This window comes from Sinocyclocheilus grahami, unplaced genomic scaffold (genome assembly GCF_001515645.1).
Source record: "Sinocyclocheilus grahami isolate Dianchi unplaced genomic scaffold, SAMN03320097.WGS_v1.1 scaffold1268.1, whole genome shotgun sequence".
Lineage (NCBI taxonomy): Eukaryota > Metazoa > Chordata > Actinopteri > Cypriniformes > Cyprinidae > Sinocyclocheilus > Sinocyclocheilus grahami.
The window spans coordinates 300,088-318,731 of NW_015506447.1; the positions used below are offsets into that span (position 1 = coordinate 300,088).

An 18,644-nucleotide genomic window follows, 5' to 3' on the forward strand; every position below is an offset into this window, starting at 1 on the left:
ACAGGGACGGGGATTCACCATTAGAAGGTGTGTGTGCGTGTTTGCACATACCATCTAAGAAGCCAGAGGAGGTCAGCTTTTTACGGTGTGCGTGAGCGTAATCTTGTAGGTTAGGTGCGCTGGAGGAGCCACCCAGCACCATGGTGCTAAACAAGCCAGCGCAATGAGACCCTGATGGGAGTTAGAGAAGATACATACAGCAATCGGGTGCTCCAAGAGACACACCTCGCAATGCATGCAGCATGCTTTTCTAGAAGATTCTTGCCACAGAATGAGTAGTGCAGCCTCACTGAAAGCATCCCATAATGACAGTAATGTCTTTTGTCATGGCAACCTAGTGAGGCAAACTGATCTTCAGAGGTCCTCACTTTAAGAGTATAAATTAAAAAGCACTCAGCGACCAGTAGACGCTACGGTCACATGTCAAGCAATTACTGACAAAATGCACTATACCCAACTATTATAAAACGGAGAGTTCTGGTCCTTGGTTCTGATTGGTTGAGCCGCATTTGAAGCTGTTGTAAATTACTCTACAAACACACACCTTTGTTTACTTCTGTGTGTGTTGCTCGGCAATCACTTTGTTTGGTGGAAGAATAGTGTTTTTATTTATATCATTACACTTTATTTGCTCTGCTTTATTTTGTGAAACCTAACTACTTATACGGAATAACTGTTTTATAAAAGCAATAAGCCCCGTGAAGCCGTGGTTTACAGTGAATTTATAACAGCTAAGGGGGATGTTATAAATTCACTGTAAACCCCGGCTTCACAGGGCTTATTGCATTAATTTACTGCAACTGCTGTCATATCAGTTACATTTTAATGAATGGTAGAATCAGTCTGAACCGAATCAAATCAATCTGTATTGCTGTGAATGACCAGAATGTATGGACATTTTTAACAGCTGACAACAACAATAAAACTCGTAACCTTTATAGTATTTAAGCAAATTTTCACCACTCTTGTTTTAAATTGTAAAATATGAACAATTCTTTGATATCCACACATCACAAAGCAAAACCTGAGCAACACAAGCGCTTAATAGTTTGAAAGATCACAGCCAAAATTGTCACTAACAAAACATTCTTTCTTGGTAACGTGTCCATGCGCTTCTTCTCCCCTCCAAACAACATCCGGATTTTAGTTTGAAGTGTATATGAATATATAAGAGCACTTCCTAGATCCAGATCTGGTCACCATATTTTAAGCACCTTTTGTCTTCATTGCTTTTAAACTGTCCTGCAGCATGACAAATGAATGACTTCTTTTTGAGTGAATAAAAAAATATGATCAATTGCTATGAGCCATAAAAGAATAGAAATAGAATAAAATACATGTAGAGTAGGGCTGGGCGATAAATCACTAATCATGATTATCACAAGATAATTTTCCGCGATAAAACGGTAACAAGAGTTCGATAAATGTTCGATATAATTTTTATGCGAATAACTTGGTATTGTGTCAGAAATGTCGGTATTTGTATAGAATTTTATTATATTATTAATTTAGACTACTGTTTTTCATACAAATATCTAGAAACTATACATTTTCACTATGGTATTGAGGTGTGGTTTTTATGATCTAAATGTATGCTACTATGAAAGACCAATAGTTAATTGTAATAAAACTCAAACAGTGGGAATATTTTGATAATAAACACGTACATCTGCATCCCAACTCAAGCTACAACTACTGTCAAATGTGCATTTCCTAAGAGACAAAAAAAAATGTAGCATTATTAATATTATCAGGCAACACAAACCTGTGTCTTGATTTGAAACAATATTACTCATTAGAACATGCAGAAACCAAGAAATTAATCTTTCTATGAAGATATGTATTATATCAAGGAACACTGACTGGAAAAGTGTAAAGAATTCAGAAACGTGAAGTGTTTGTCATGTTCTGACCGAACCACAATTAATGGTCTGGTTTCTACAACTTTCACTAGGGAGCAAGAATCTGCCTGTAAACTTGAAAGAAATAAAAATATGACATTTATCGTGACAATTATAGATATCGACTGATATGATTTGGCCCATAGCGCCCAGCCCTAATCTAGAGTGTAGCACCGCAGGACATCCAATAGCATTTCATGTCACCTGTCCTTTTACAAATATGTATAATTACACAGCAAGGCAAAAGTATATGCTGCGAACCATGAGCGTTTGTGTATGTAGGCCTACAAACACACAAAGGACATTACAAGCATATATGAGAGTCAGCACTGTATTAGTCAGCTGTGTGGCAAAAATCTTAGAGCAGTGTGTTTCAGAGTTAAGCTCACTGATAGAATTACACATTCAGTCCCAATTCAGACTCAAATTAATTGGTCATTAAGTTTGAAAGAATCAAGAGAGAGCAGCCACACCAACATCACACACAACAGAGATTAGAAATGGAACGGCAAAACATTATTTGGACACCGGTACAACCAGTATGTCAGAGCTCCTCCATAATGAACACCCAACAGCATTCAGGATATTATAACATGTGTCTGTTCAGTGGATAAATATGACATCTTACCTATTCCAGGTGTGAGCTTGAGATCCGGGTGCAGTCTGCTGGGTCTGCTGTGGCTGTTGTTCTCTGACAGAACCTGAAAGAGCACAGGCAGACAACGATAACTGCTTAACAAAACGTCAACCCGTCCAGAAGGCATATTCCAGATGTTAATAAGCAGCACTTTAAATGTGAGTTCATAGGTCTATTAAAAACATTATTTGGACACCGGTACTACCAGTATGTCAGAGCTCCTCCATAATGAACACCCAACAGCATTCAGGATATTATAACATGTGTCTGTTCAGTGGATAAATATGACATCTTACCTATTCCAGGTGTGAGCTTGAGATCCGGGTGCAGTCTGCTGGGTCTGCTGTGGCTGTTGTTCTCTGACAGAACCTGAAAGAGCACAGGCAGACAACGATAACTGCTTAACAAAACGTCAACCCGTCCAGAAGGCATATTCCAGATGTTAATAAGCAGCACTTTAAATGTGAGTTCATAGGTCTATACACCAAAAACAAGACAAAAACCCAGCATGAAGGAACAGAAATGGACCATGCGTTTAGCATTGCCACACAGACTCATTCCATATCAGAAACAGAAAATGAGATCAGGAATGCAGAAAGGTATGAGGACAAACATGGCAACAGTTTATAGAGTATAATCAAACAAATCATATTTCATATGCGTTCGCATTCATGTAAAACCCAACAGAGCAGGAAACAGCCCGGTTAGTTTTGTTAAAAATGTTCGTTTCAGTTTCATGCAAAACCAAACAAAACATCAAAATTATGAAATCTACATTGGGGAAAAAAGAGAGGACAATAAACAGAAAAAAGAGCTCTCTTGCTTTAAAATTCAATCTTGATTTTCTATAAACCCTGACAGCTCAAGTCACAGATTCAGCCTAGCTCTCAACTAAAAGGATTGTCAATGAAGACAGTGGCAATAAAAATACACTTCGGCTGAGGATACACGGGGCAGCTTTGGGCAGTGCTGCCATCAACAGGCAACCAGGTGAGACACAGGACCGATCTAAAGTGTCCAGATAGAAATATGTTACCCATTCTCAATGGGAAAGTGCCCAAGCAACAGTGCTCAAAAAAAGATGTCTGGCAAAATTGCTCAAAAAGTTGCCCCGTGTATCAATAGCCACAGGCACACATAAAATCTGTCTTTATGTCATACACTGCCATTCAAAAGTTTGGGATCAGTAAGACTTTTAAAGTTTTTAATGGAGTCATCGAGGCAGCATTTATTTGATCAAAAATACAGAAAAAAACAGTACGATTGTGAAATAATATTGCAATTACTAATATTGGTTTCCTATTTTAATATGCTTTTTATGATGCTGTATTTTCATCAGCATCATTGCTCCAGTCTTCAGTGTCACATGATCTTCAGAAATCATTCTAATATGCAGATTTATTTTATCAGTGTTGGAACTGTTGTGCTGCTTCATATTTTTTTTGGAAGCTGTGATACTTTTTGATTCTTTGATTAATAAAAAGTTCAAAAGAACAGCATTTATTCAAAAGAGAAGTCTTTACTATCACTTTTTAATCCATTTAACACATCCTTGCTGAATAAAAGTATAAATTTCTAAAAAAAAAAAAAAAGAAATAATGAAAATTTACTGACCCCAAATTTTTGAATAATAGTCTATGTTGTGACACAACATTTATATTTTGAATATACACGGTTCTTTTGAACTTTTTATTTATCAAAGAATATTAAAAAAATATTAAATTTTCCAACATTGATAATAAATCAGCATATTAGAGTGATTTCTGAAGATCATGTGACACTGAAGAGAAGTCTTTACTATCACTTTTTAATCCATTTAACACATCCTTGCTGAATAAAAGTATAAATTTCTAAAAAAAAAAAAAAAGAAATAATGAAAATTTACTGACCCCAAATTTTTGAATAATAGTCTATGTTGTGACACAACATTTATATTTTGAATATACACGGTTCTTTTGAACTTTTTATTTATCAAAGAATATTTAAAAAATATTAAATTTTCCAACATTGATAATAAATCAGCATATTAGAATGATTTCTGAAGATCATGTGACACTGAAGACTGGAGTAATGATGCTGAAAATACAGCTGCGCATCACAGAAATAAATTATATTTTAAAGTATATTAAAAAAGAAAACTGTTATTTTAAATGACAATAATATTTCACAAAAGTACAGTTTTTTCTGTATTTTTGATCAAATAGATACAGCCTTGATGAGCAAAAGAAACTTCTTAAAAAGCATTAAAAATCTTACTGATCCCAAACTTTTGAATGTTAGTGCATATCAAAGCAACTTCAACCTATCTGAAAGGTTTTGTTTACAAGATAACACGCTTCACAAAAAGCATCTGAAATAATGATCATGCATGTCTACAGGTGCATCTCAATAAATTAGAATGTCGTGGGAAAGTTTTGAAGGGTGTCAATGATTGTCTTCTGGACAACTGTCAGATCAGCAGCCTTCCCCATGATTGTGTAGCCTAGTGAACCAAACTGAGAGACCATTTTGAAGGCTCAAGAAACCTTTGCAGGTGTTTTGAGTTGATTAGCATGTCACCATATTATAATTTGTTGAGATAGTGAATTGGTGGGTTTTTGTTAAATGTGAGCCAAAATCATCACAATTAAAAGAACCAAAGACTTAAACTACTTCAGTCTGTGTGCATTGAATTTATTTAATACACGAGTTTCACAATTTGAGTTGAATTACTGAAATAAATGAACTTTTCCACGACATTCTAATTTATTGAGATGCACCTGTATGTTTGATGAACCATACTGTATCTACAGTTACTCTCCAAAGACTCCAGTGTCAATTATGTTTTGTTTTCTTGTATAACAATGACATTCTTAAGTGTGCCTAAAGTGTCTTTGAGCCACTTTATTTAGTTGAAAACTTGAGTTAAACTGTGCCGCCATCTTCCACGTGTGTGTTAAGTACTTGAACGAGGTTCCCACTTTGTTATAATGTTGTGTACAAATGACAGGAAAACTGACATGGAACAACCTGACCAAGCAATAATATGCTGCAAAACAAAGACACAAGCATAATTATAACATGTGGGTTATAATTATTGTAAAACATAAAAAGCTCACTAAATGGGTAAACAACACCATATGTGTTTATACTCTTATTAAGAGCTTCCTAATGAACTGTAAAAACAAGAAATGAAGATCTGGCTGAGGACAGGGACCAATGAGAGCTAAAGCGGAGGCAAACGTCTGTCCTGGAAGAGATGAGTGACAAGCAAAAGTCCACCTGATACATACATGATATCAGTAACACACATCCCACAGCAGCCCACAGGTCAAATCAAGTTTTTGTCATTATTGAAATGGAGCAGGATGCAAAGGACAGCTAATGGCACAGCAGATGAATGAAAAGAGTTGAGAGTTACCAGGCTAAACATGGATAAAGACAGCAGATTGGTGAAGAGAGAACAATAAAATACGGAAAAGTTATCATGAGATTTTTAGTTTATGGTCTGAAAAAGCAGCAAAGGCTAAAAAAAAGTATCTTTTCTCATAACAAAAATGCAGACAAACCGGTATTTATTTTCGACATGGTATGACATTCAGGTTACATTTAATCAGTCTCATAAATAAGAATGATGATAATAATAACATTAGTATGCATAAATAAAGCAGAATTTGAAGTCAACCTGAAATGGCATTTGCAACCCATTTTACTTCCTTAAAATTATGTATTTCTGAGGACATTCAATGAGGGAAAAAAAAGTGTGGGGCAAGACTTGAGTTTATCCATCAGGAATTAACTGCATGTTGAAACATAGCTGTTCAAAACCAGTGCATTTTGGAGGACTACCCCCTTCCTGAAAAACCAAATGCAGAAAAAGTGCTTCAGATACACAAAAATTCACTTTGGAGAGCATGTTACAATTGTAAAAGTTCATTCTCATGTTCTATTACTGCTAGGATTTTTACGTACACACATACTAAAAGTGATTATTTATTAACAATTAACTTTTGGCGAGAATCCCCCGATATGAAAAGTGTACCACCTACAATAATATCCAAAAACAAAGACTAATCTATTTAGCTGGGTGGCCAATGTGATTTTTTTGGAGTGAAATACACTGATGAATAATACACACCAAGGTAAAGAACATGCATCAAGAAATTAACTTTTTTTTTTTTGCAAATCTTAATTTCGTGTTGACTTTAAAGCAAAACTGAGAAACCATTGGTCTGTAAAAACAAAGACTGTGTATTCGGTGTTGTGACATTAATGGATATTTTTGTCTATATAATGAACCACAAAATGTAGTACTACTCACAGTCAATGGAGATAAGTTAGTTTTCATATGTTTAGAACAAAAACATGGTTTATATGGACACGCAAAGACCACGTCTTTGTCTTCTTCAAAGACACTGTTACTAGACCAAAACTGGTAAAACGGACTGAAACGCTGATATTCCAGAACACAAACCAGTGCATTAAATATCAACTAAACACATGATGAATGAGGTAATAGTGCTCTCTTTTAATTCATCTGCTTATTAGGTGTCCTTGCTGACCGCCGCCAAAATCTTGAGTGTGAATGAACAATACGTTAGTGGTTGGTGTGAAGAATGAATTAAATTGGTAAAAACCTGTTGCCATGAGCCAAAAATACTGGATGTGAAAGCCAGTGATTTGGGGGAGACTGGGGAGGAAGTTATTTGGTCCCCTGATCTGCGTCTTCGACGCCCAGTACCCACACCACAGGTGTAATGAATCCAGGTACCTATAGAGTCAGGGCTAGACACACTCAGGGGGCTCTCTTCCTGGAAGTGAGACAGGGGGCAGAAACAGCACAGTCATGCAACGTTAACAACAGTCCGGTGTCGAGTCCACCAACATTCACTACCAAGGAATTTGGCTCAACAGAAGACAAACACAGCTAAGAGTGCTCATACTTTGCCAGCAGGCGTCTTGAGAAAGTCTTTCTGCAATGGGGACTAAAAAAAGAAAACAAATAAGAGACGGTGGCAGTTTTCAAAATAATACACATTTGTGGTGAGAGAAGCTTTGAATTGAAATATGAAAGACATGCAAAGTAATATATACACGCTACAAGGCTGCTAGCCGGCCCAAGTTGAATGAAAGCTGAATGCTTGAAACAATATCGCATGATATTAATATTTTATCATTTTCATGTCACACTGTACAATAATACCGTCAAGTCATAATACACTCTCAGAACAAAAGGTACAAAAGTTGTCACTGGGGTGGAAACTTTTCAAAAGGTACACTTTTGTACCTTTTAGGTACTAATATGGACTCTTTAGGTACAAAGGTGTGCCTTTTGAAAAGGTACCACCCCCCAGTGACAACTTTTGTACCTTTTGTTCTGAGAGTGTATAACATGACAGTGGGTGCATGCAATTTTCAATTTTGGTGAACAATTCCTGTTATTGAATTTTTTTTTTTTTTTTAATACCTTCTTTTGTGTTCCACAGAAGAAAAAAAATGTACAGGTTTGAAACGACATGAAACAGAATGATGACAGAATTTTAATTTTTGGGTTAACTAGCTTTTACTTAACTCTGATCAACCAATAAATTGCATTGTAAAACTCAATTTTGATCAAATCTATCACTTTTCAACTTTTCTTCGTATCTCATTAAATAAAGGCATGATCCATGGCTAGCTGTGCATGAAATGACTCTAATGCACACCATCTGAAGCTAAGCAGTGTACAGCGGGAGAATTACATTTATTTGAATGTTTCTGAAAGAAAGATCTGCATTCGTGCAGCGTCTCTCTCTACTAGCTGTGCGTTTAATTACTTCAAATCCAGTCATGTTACCACTTTGCTGCTGAGAAATATAATGATGCTCCCGAATGCTGCGGTGTGCGCGAGCGACCGTCTATATGCGTGTGCTTCATTGAACTTATGCATTAATTTAGAACAGAACTACTTGTGCATTAGAGTGATTTAACGCACACATCTCAGCCAATCAGAAAAGAGTATTCAGACAGACCATGGTAAAATGATAGCTATAAATAATTTTCTCATCATTACAGAAACATGGGCTTTGATTATTTGGTTATTTAGTGTAATAAATCACAGATGGGAAGATAGATTAGTTGGAAAAATGTAGTAGAAACATACAGTTGATAATTTCACTTGGGCTAAACTAATAAGCGTGCTGAACTAAAGCAATGCTCTGTCTAACTATGAGTGATATGGAGCTAGAAAAAAATATGAAAGTTAGGGTAAGTCTACGTTTGATGACAAAATCACTGTTATTATATTTTAAACTATGTAATACTACAGTTGTATAGTTGTAGACCCAGAACAACAACATGGTATTTTGCTCCCATTTTGAGAAAATGTAGATACCTTAAAATGACATGCATTAAAAAAAACAAAATACAGAAACATCAAATTGATTACTAAAAACAAAATTCAAATGGACAGAAACTGAAAGTGAAAAGAAGGCTTTGGCACGTTAAAAGTTAAGGACATATAAAAGCATATTCACATGAAGAGAGAAAATTGCAAGCACTTGTTCACGTCCCTACATAATGTGAATGCCACAGCAACGTAAAAGATGTTTTTAAAAAACATATATGATTCTAGCTATGCACAGCACATTCACTACCAGCAAAAAGTTTGAAACACTGCATTTCTTTGTTTTTAACAACCTTTTAATTTAAAGCTTATACTTGAATGCTTGAAATCAGTTTTTTATACAAACAGATTTGGTCATAAGAATTTCTGTTAATTTACAGTTAGTTATTAGTTGTTAACATTAGTTAATATGAACTAACAATTAACAATAGTTTTATAGAATTCATATTAATGTCCATTTTAACTAATACATTTTTAAAATCAAAAGTTGTATATGTTTAACATTAGTTAATGCACTATGAACAAAAAAAACAAACAAAAAAAAACAGTTAACACCTGTATTTATTATAAACTAACTACTATAAAAAAAAGCATATGGCTTATTGTTAGTTCATGTTAACCAATGTTAACAACTAAAACGCTACTGCAAAGTGTAACTGAATTTCTTAAATCAATTAAATCTATTAAAGTCGTATTTTAATTGGTATTATTTACAATAGTCTGGCATACATGGTTACTGAGTCTGTATAGCATCTCTCTAATGAAGCCAATTCATTCATTCAAAAAACTCTCTCTCTCTGTATGTATGTATGTATACATATATATATACACACACACACACACTTATGTGGAGCACAAAAAATGTGCTGTCGCACTACATAGCGAGCATTGTTTCGTTTAAAGGGGACATCAGATGCCCATTTTCCACAAGTTAATATGATTCTTTAGGGTCTTTATGAAAATTCTATAATATTTTGGTTAAAATTTCTCAATGGTAGTGTAAAACAACACCCTTTTACCCTGTCAAAAACAGCTCTGTTCACAGCAAGCCGTTTCGGTGCATGTCTCTTTAAATGCTAATGAGCTCTGCTGACCTCACCCCTTTCTTCTGTGGGGTGACGAGCTGTTCTCATGAGACCGTTTACAGTGTTGCCAGATTGGGCGGTTTTGAATTTGATTGTGCAGGTAAAAATTGGTTTGGGCGGGTGGACAAAATTTGGGGTCAGTTTGGCGGTTTTCAAACATATAAATTGTATAGGCTAATTGTTTAACAAACAAGCCAAAGTATGCATGTACTGCATCCAATCAGTCACCACAACGTTACTAAACACACACACACTGCAGAGGCGCTGGTGCTGATGTAAACGTCGACAGCCGCACTTATCACGAGGGCTCAGCAGACAGACGTTATGATTCGTGAGTGACAGGTTTTTAGCGTGATAAGTTATAACGTATCTGATTTTGAATGTATGACTGTATATTCAAGTAATCACAATGCCTAGATATAAGTTAAAGAGTGGGAGAGTGAGATGACACGAAGGCTCCATCACTGCAACTCCGAAATCAGAGCACATTTGAATTACTTAATCAAAACCGAAACTAAATATGTCGGTTTATACGGTCCTGTCTTTTATCTTATAAATGGTCCAGATTGATAAATCCTTGAAAACTGCTAGACTTGATTAGTTTTGACTGTGCAGAGCTCTGTATTATGTTCTACAATATGAACTTAACAAGAGGCTTCCTCTAGTTCTGTGTAAAATTATAGAGCGACACGAAGGTAAGCGCATTATTGTTGTTGTTGTTTTTTAAATTGTATTATAATTCAGTAGGCCTATGTATCAATGAATGACAGTTTTGACTGTCGTGGTGTGTGCATGAACGAGTGTGAAATACCTGCTAATTACGTTGCTTTTTCCAATCACTTATATTGGGCACTTTTTGCATTTAAATTGGATTATTCTTACTGCTGACATTGAAAATGATGCATTTCTTGATTGCCGTTTTGACAGTGTTCTACGTTTGATGACAAAATCACTGTTATTATATTTTAAACTATGTAATACTACAGTTGTATAGTTGTAGACCCAGAACAACAACATGGTATTTTGCTCCCATTTTGAGAAAATGTAGATACCTTAAAATGACATGCATTAAAAAAAACAAAATACAGAAACATCAAATTGATTACTAAAAACAAAATTCAAATGGACAGAAACTGAAAGTGAAAAGAAGGCTTTGGCACGTTAAAAGTTAAGGACATATAAAAGCATATTCACATGAAGAGAGAAAATTGCAAGCACTTGTTCACGTCCCTACATAATGTGAATGCCACAGCAACGTAAAAGATGTTTTTAAAAAACATATATGATTCTAGCTATGCACAGCACATTCACTACCAGCAAAAAGTTTGAAACACTGCATTTCTTTGTTTTTAACAACCTTTTAATTTAAAGCTTATACTTGAATGCTTGAAATCAGTTTTTTATACAAACAGATTTGGTCATAAGAATTTCTGTTAATTTACAGTTAGTTATTAGTTGTTAACATTAGTTAATATGAACTAACAATTAACAATAGTTTTATAGAATTCATATTAATGTCCATTTTAACTAATACATTTTTAAAATCAAAAGTTGTATATGTTTAACATTAGTTAATGCACTATGAACAAAAAAAACAAACAAAAAAAAACAGTTAACACCTGTATTTATTATAAACTAACTACTATAAAAAAAAGCATATGGCTTATTGTTAGTTCATGTTAACCAATGTTAACAACTAAAACGCTACTGCAAAGTGTAACTGAATTTCTTAAATCAATTAAATCTATTAAAGTCGTATTTTAATTGGTATTATTTACAATAGTCTGGCATACATGGTTACTGAGTCTGTATAGCATCTCTCTAATGAAGCCAATTCATTCATTCAAAAAACTCTCTCTCTCTGTATGTATGTATGTATACATATATATATACACACACACACACACTTATGTGGAGCACAAAAAATGTGCTGTCGCACTACATAGCGAGCATTGTTTCGTTTAAAGGGGACATCAGATGCCCATTTTCCACAAGTTAATATGATTCTTTAGGGTCTTTATGAAAATTCTATAATATTTTGGTTAAAATTTCTCAATGGTAGTGTAAAACAACACCCTTTTACCCTGTCAAAAACAGCTCTGTTCACAGCAAGCCGTTTCGGTGCATGTCTCTTTAAATGCTAATGAGCTCTGCTGACCTCACCCCTTTCTTCTGTGGGGTGACGAGCTGTTCTCATGAGACCGTTTACAGTGTTGCCAGATTGGGCGGTTTTGAATTTGATTGTGCAGGTAAAAATTGGTTTGGGCGGGTGGACAAAATTTGGGGTCAGTTTGGCGGTTTTCAAACATATAAATTGTATAGGCTAATTGTTTAACAAACAAGCCAAAGTATGCATGTACTGCATCCAATCAGTCACCACAACGTTACTAAACACACACACACTGCAGAGGCGCTGGTGCTGATGTAAACGTCGACAGCCGCACTTATCACGAGGGCTCAGCAGACAGACGTTATGATTCGTGAGTGACAGGTTTTTAGCGTGATAAGTTATAACGTATCTGATTTTGAATGTATGACTGTATATTCAAGTAATCACAATGCCTAGATATAAGTTAAAGAGTGGGAGAGTGACTCAAGTCTCAAAACGTCAATTATTGTGGAGATGACACGAAGGCTCTATCACTGCAACTCCGAAATCAGAGCACATCTGAATTAATTAATCAAAACCGAAACTAAATATGTCAGTTTATACGATCCTGTCTTTTATCTTTTAAACGGTCCAGATTAAAATTAGATTATTCTGACTGCTGACACTGAAAATGATGCATGTGTTGTTTCGAGGGCATCGGTTAATTTCATGATTGCCATTTTGACACTGTCTTCGGTACTATGTTCGGTAGCCTATTCTCTTTAATGTAGGCTATTCGCCCCGATTTGATCTGTTTACCTGCAAAATGTATCTTATTTATAATTTATATTATTTCGTCGTCAATATTTTGTTTTAAGGAGTTAAAATGGCCCTTATCAACCTTGATTTACATATTCCATCATATTATTTCGACAGTTAAAGTTTTGGGCGGTTTTTGTGAGTTTTTTTTGCTGGAAATCATCCTTCCAATCTGGCAACACTGACTGTTTACTTTAGCCGCGGAACTTGCTAACTAGCACATTATTAGGAAAGGCACATCTGAATTAATTAATCAAAACCGAAACTAAATATGTCAGTTTATACGATCCTGTCTTTTATCTTTTAAACGGTCCAGATTAAAATTAGATTATTCTGACTGCTGACACTGAAAATGATGCATGTGTTGTTTCGAGGGTATCGGTTAATTTCTTGATTGCCGTTTTGACAGTGTCTGCTTGCATATTTTATTAATGTTCGGTAGCCTAATTCTCTTTAATGTAGGCTATTTGATCCGTTTACCTGGGAAATGGATCTAACGTTATATTTATATTATTTTGTCGTCATTATTTTGTTTTAAGGAGTTAAAAATGGCCCTTATCAACCTTGATTTACATATTCCATCATATTATTTCGACAGTTAAAGTTTTGGGCGGTTTTTGTGAGTTTTTTTTGCTGGAAATCATCCTTCCAATCTGGCAACACTGACTGTTTACTTTAGCCGCGGAACTTGCTAACTAGCACATTATTAGGAAAGGCGATTTGCAAAGATTCATTAAAATAAAAAAAACCTTAAACTTACTTCTTCTGTAGGTTAAGCTGGATCACGAATGATTCGTGCGAACAGACGCATTTAGGCAGATCGGGGGCGCATTCCCTTCACAAACAAAGCTATTCCTCTGCGTCTTCAGCGGCTCAGATGTCGGGAGTAAATGACGACTGCTATATTCATTACTACATCCAACAACAAAACACCTCAATCGCTTAGGAGTCATTCTTGTCTACATCTGCTCCGGCGGTGAAACAATGGAGGACTGATGACAGCTCACTCAGGGCGGAGCTAAGGTAAAACGCTAGTGTCAATCAACAGTGGGAGGGGCCTGGGTCAGTGTGACATCACACAGCTAAGAATCTGTGAACAGCTTGATCTGAGAAAGAGCTTATCATTTGTGGTGATTAAAAAAAAAAATAACTGGGTGGATTTTTATCATTATAGGGGTGGTTGTGTACACACACTGGCAACACACATTTCAGTTCAAACAACATGTAAAAATGAATTTTGCATCTGATGTCCCCTTTAAATTTGCTGTAAAATGTGAAGTCTGTGTAAATGCGCCTTATCTCCTGAATTCATGACTGTCCCTGTCAAAGCTCATATGTGTAGAATATACATATGCAGCATCTATATTTGTACATACATGCATAAGAAATTTCAACTATTATCAGAGAATAATAGTGATTAACTGTGAACAATTTGATTAATTTGAAAGTGTTTTGAGACCCTTTTTATGATAACATACTGTGTAAGAACTTACTTCCACAGAGCCGATCTTTTTGGAGCGGGGAAGAGGGGACTTCCTGTGGATGTAGATGGGATCGGACACCATGGGGCGGAACATCATCAGAGCTCGATCCGGCTCGTCACGTTTAGCACCACCGGCCTCCTCATCACTGTCATTATGGGATTTCTTCTTGGAGCCCTCATTCTGAGACACATTCAACATTTAAGTGCATTCGAGAATTTCAGATTTGTAAAAAAAATATATATATATGGTACTTAGAAATGCTGCAAATGAAAACATGTATTTACTGTAAATAGCAACTCTTAATTGAGATGGAATCTGTCTTTAGCCACCAACTCCACCCAAACCCAGGAAGAGGAAATGAAATGCATAGAATAAATTACAGGGGAAAAACACACACACACACACACACACACACATAACAGCAGCCATTAGTCACTGCAAACCTCTCTAGATGCTGGTCTATATCCAAATCCAGATGGCAGGTTTTTATCTTCTTCACAGCCTTTAGCTCCTGGACTGAAATGAAGCTCCACATGGAAACGATCCTCTGATGAAGGATCCTACAAATCCAAAGCCCTCATTAACATGCTATTATTAACACGCATCACATGCATGTCCTCAAACATCATACATGCATATATGAATAAAATATGAAGCTAATTGTCTTTTTCCACAATTAATTGTTAGAGTGTCACGTCTAGGCAAACCAATTGTTGAGTGGCTTGCAACGAACTTGATTTCTTCGAATACAAAAAAAATCAAGCACGTCTATGAGCGCGGTAAAGTTAGTTTTAGGTTTGATATTCACTGGATATATTTAGGGACCGTCTGCAAATTTACCTCTCAGTACAAAACGAAGTCCAATAATTGATACAAATTATGTTTACAACGCCATAGTAAATGCCTTGTGGGCAAACTGACAGAAAATATTTAACCAATATGTCGTCATAGACAATATCTCCCTTACTGTACACAACTATTTTCTTTTAAAAATTACTATAATTTACCAAAAGTTTTTTTTTTTTAATGTTCCAAAGGTTGAAGTACATTTGTAGTTTGTACATATTACAAGACTGACTTACTACAGGTGAAATTTTGCCAATACTTTCCTTACTGTACATACAGTACATAATTAATCTTAGGAAAAAAATACTGTAATTCACCAAAATGTTTTTTTCATGTTCCAAAGGCTGTAGTACGTTTGTAGTTACAAGAATGACTTACTACAGGTGAAATTTTGCCAATACTTTCCTTACTGTACATACAGTACATAATTAATCTTAGGAAAAAAATACTGTAATTCACCAAAATGTTTTTTTCATGTTCCAAAGGCTGTAGTACGTTTGTAGTTACAAGAATGACTTACTACAGGTGAATAATTTTTTTACAATATCCCCCTTACTGTACATAGTGCAATTATTTTTCGGAAACAAATACTTGAAATTCACCAAAAGGGTTTTTTATGTTCCAAATGTTGTAGTACATCACTAGTGGCCAGATTGACTTACTGCAGCTGAAATTGTGCCAATATCACCCTTACTGTACATACAGTAGATAATTATTCTTATTAAAAAATTACTGTATTCACCAAAAGGTTTTTTTATGTTCCAAAGGTTGTAGTACGTTTGTAGTGACCAGACTGACTTACTACACGTTAGATTTTGCCAATATCTCCCTTACTGTATGTACAGTACACAACTATTTTCTTTTAAAAATTACTATAATTTACCAAAAGGTTTTTTTTTATGTTCCAAATGTTGTAGTACATCACTAGTGGCCAGACTGACTAACTACAGGTGAAATTTTGCCAATATCTCCCTTACTGTACATGCAGTACATAATTATTCTTAAAAACAATGTACAGTATTACAGTAATTGTTTTTATGAATAATTATGTACTGTACATACAGTAAAAAAGAAATTGGCAAAATTTCACCTGTAGTAAATCAGTCTTGTAACTACAAACGTACTACAGCCTTTGGAACATGGAAAAAACCCTTGTTGAATTACAGTAATTGTTTTCTAAGATTAATTATGTACTGTACGTACAGTAAGGGAGATATTGGCAAACTTTCCCCTGTAGTAAGTCAGTTTGGCCACTAGGAATGTACTACAACATTTGGAACATGGAAAAAATCCTTATGTTGAATTACAGTAATTGTTTTTTAAGAATAATTATGTACTATGTACAGTAAGGGAGATATTGGCAAATGTTCACTTGTAGTAAGTCAATCTTGTAACTACAAACGTACTACAGCCTTTGGAACATTAAAAAAAACATTTGGAGAATTAAAGTAATTTTTTCATAAAAATATTTGTGTACTGTACATACAGTAAGGAAGATATTGGCAAAATTTCACCTGTCGTAAGTCAGTCTTGTATCTACAAACATACTACAGCCTTTGGAACATGAAAAAAAAACACTTTAGTGAATTACAGTAATTCTTTCTAAGAATAATTAAGTACTATATCTACAGTAAGACAGATATTGGCAACATCTCACCTGTAGTAAGTCAGTCTTGTAACTACAAACTTACTACAGCCTTTGGAACATGAAAAACCTTTTTGGTGAATTTTAGTACTTTTTTCTAAGAATAACTATGTACTGTATGTACAGTAAGAGACATATAAAATGACATGTGTAGTAAGTCAGTCTTGTATCTAGGAATGTACCACAACCTTTGGAGTGTGGGGAAAAAATTGGTAAATTGCTATAATTGTCAAAATATTTGTGTACTGTACATACAGTAAAGGACGCATTGGTAAAATTTCACCTATAGTAAGTTAGCATTGTAACTAGGAATGTACTATTGGAATTTTAGTACTTTTTTCTAAGAATAATTATGTACTGTATGTACAGTAAGTCAGTCAGTCTGGACACTAGTAATGTAAGCAACAGTAATGAACAGCCGTTTGGGTACTTACAGTAGTTTTTTATGAACATAATTTTGTACTGTACTGCATATATGAAGGAAGGCATTGTCAAAATCCCACCTGTAGTAAATCCCTATGAGTTATACACGCTTTACAGTTTGGCAATGTTTTATTTTAAATGTTAAAAGTCACGTTAGTTAAAATACATTGGACGTTTTAAACCCAATCGGTAGAATTGTCAGACGGTCTCTTACGCATGAAGCGCCGCTATAGCATGTCAAAGCTTTCTCCGGTTTAAATTTGCTGCTACAATACACTTGGGCGGTTTTTAAATAATATTTTCATGTCGATATAAAGTTGCTGCATATTGTTAAAACTAATCGTGGTAGTGGTATCTTACACAACTATTTGAAAATCTGGAATCTGAGGATGCAAAAAAAATCATCTTTAAAGTTGTCCAGATGAAGGCCTTAGCAATGCATATTACTAATCAAAAATTAAGTTGTGATATATTTATGGTAGGAAATTTACAAAATATCTTCATGTAACACATTCTTTACTAACACATTAAAAGTTTAATTCTGCACTCTCTCTCCAAAACCCTCCCAAACTATTTTTTAATTAATAAAAGGAACACATTAACTATATAATTTTTTTTTAGATCATTAACCATTTAAATACTTGTAGAATTGAGGTGGAAGACACTAATGTATTCTTGTAGAGCTGTTCTATAGCCGAATCTATTTAGTTTCATAATTGTCAAATTTTGCAGCATGTTATTGAACTGAACTGAATCAACACTGAATTAACTTGACTTGAGCGGAAAAATTACACCATCGTCTTCAGTAGAGCTGTTTATAGCTGAACTGAACTTGCATCATAACTGATAAACTTCACTGTTATTGCACTCCATAATGGCAATCTTGTCTTTTTAGAATAGCTTTACATTTGAATTTGTCTCATATTTGATGAAGTTGGCATCACTGAATCTGTTACTTCCCTGAAGCTGCTTTGAATTGTATAAAGCATTAAAAAAGGGTTGATACACTTACAACTGTAGTTTTAATAAATTACTTTGATACCACTTAATCTTTTATATTTACAATCCAATGGAGAAAATAAAGGTGGTCGTGCTACTTTAGCAAACGCTGCAGCAGTCATCTGAACGCGTCCTTCATCAGAGGCGTATATCTTCAGGTCATGCCTGTATGTGCTGTGCAGACGGAGAAGGCCACAGCCGGGAAAGCCAGCGTAATCGCCTGAGAACAAGGATAGACAACAATAAAGAGCACCCTAGTGAAAAATAAATATACTAAAATGTACTTGAAATACATTAATTTCATGCCAAGTCTACTACAAATACATTTACATATTTATGTACTTAATAAAAA

General features: G+C 34.9%; 1 protein-coding gene across 1 annotated transcript in view; it reads right to left on the reverse strand.

Annotated features, from left to right (window-relative positions):
- The window catches only part of LOC107568648 (inositol hexakisphosphate and diphosphoinositol-pentakisphosphate kinase 2-like), a gene marked incomplete at its 5' end in the record, with an annotated part of 40,969 nt that overhangs the window by 10,447 nt on the left and 11,878 nt on the right, over positions 1–18,644 (reverse strand). The window contains 6 exons of the mRNA XM_016254620.1: positions 52–171; positions 2,835–2,907; positions 7,155–7,328; positions 14,389–14,559; positions 14,823–14,939; positions 18,391–18,512. Of these exons, the coding sequence (XP_016110106.1) occupies positions 52–171; positions 2,835–2,907; positions 7,155–7,328; positions 14,389–14,559; positions 14,823–14,939; positions 18,391–18,512 (777 nt within the window). The remainder of the gene's footprint in view (positions 1–51; positions 172–2,834; positions 2,908–7,154; positions 7,329–14,388; positions 14,560–14,822; positions 14,940–18,390; positions 18,513–18,644) is intronic.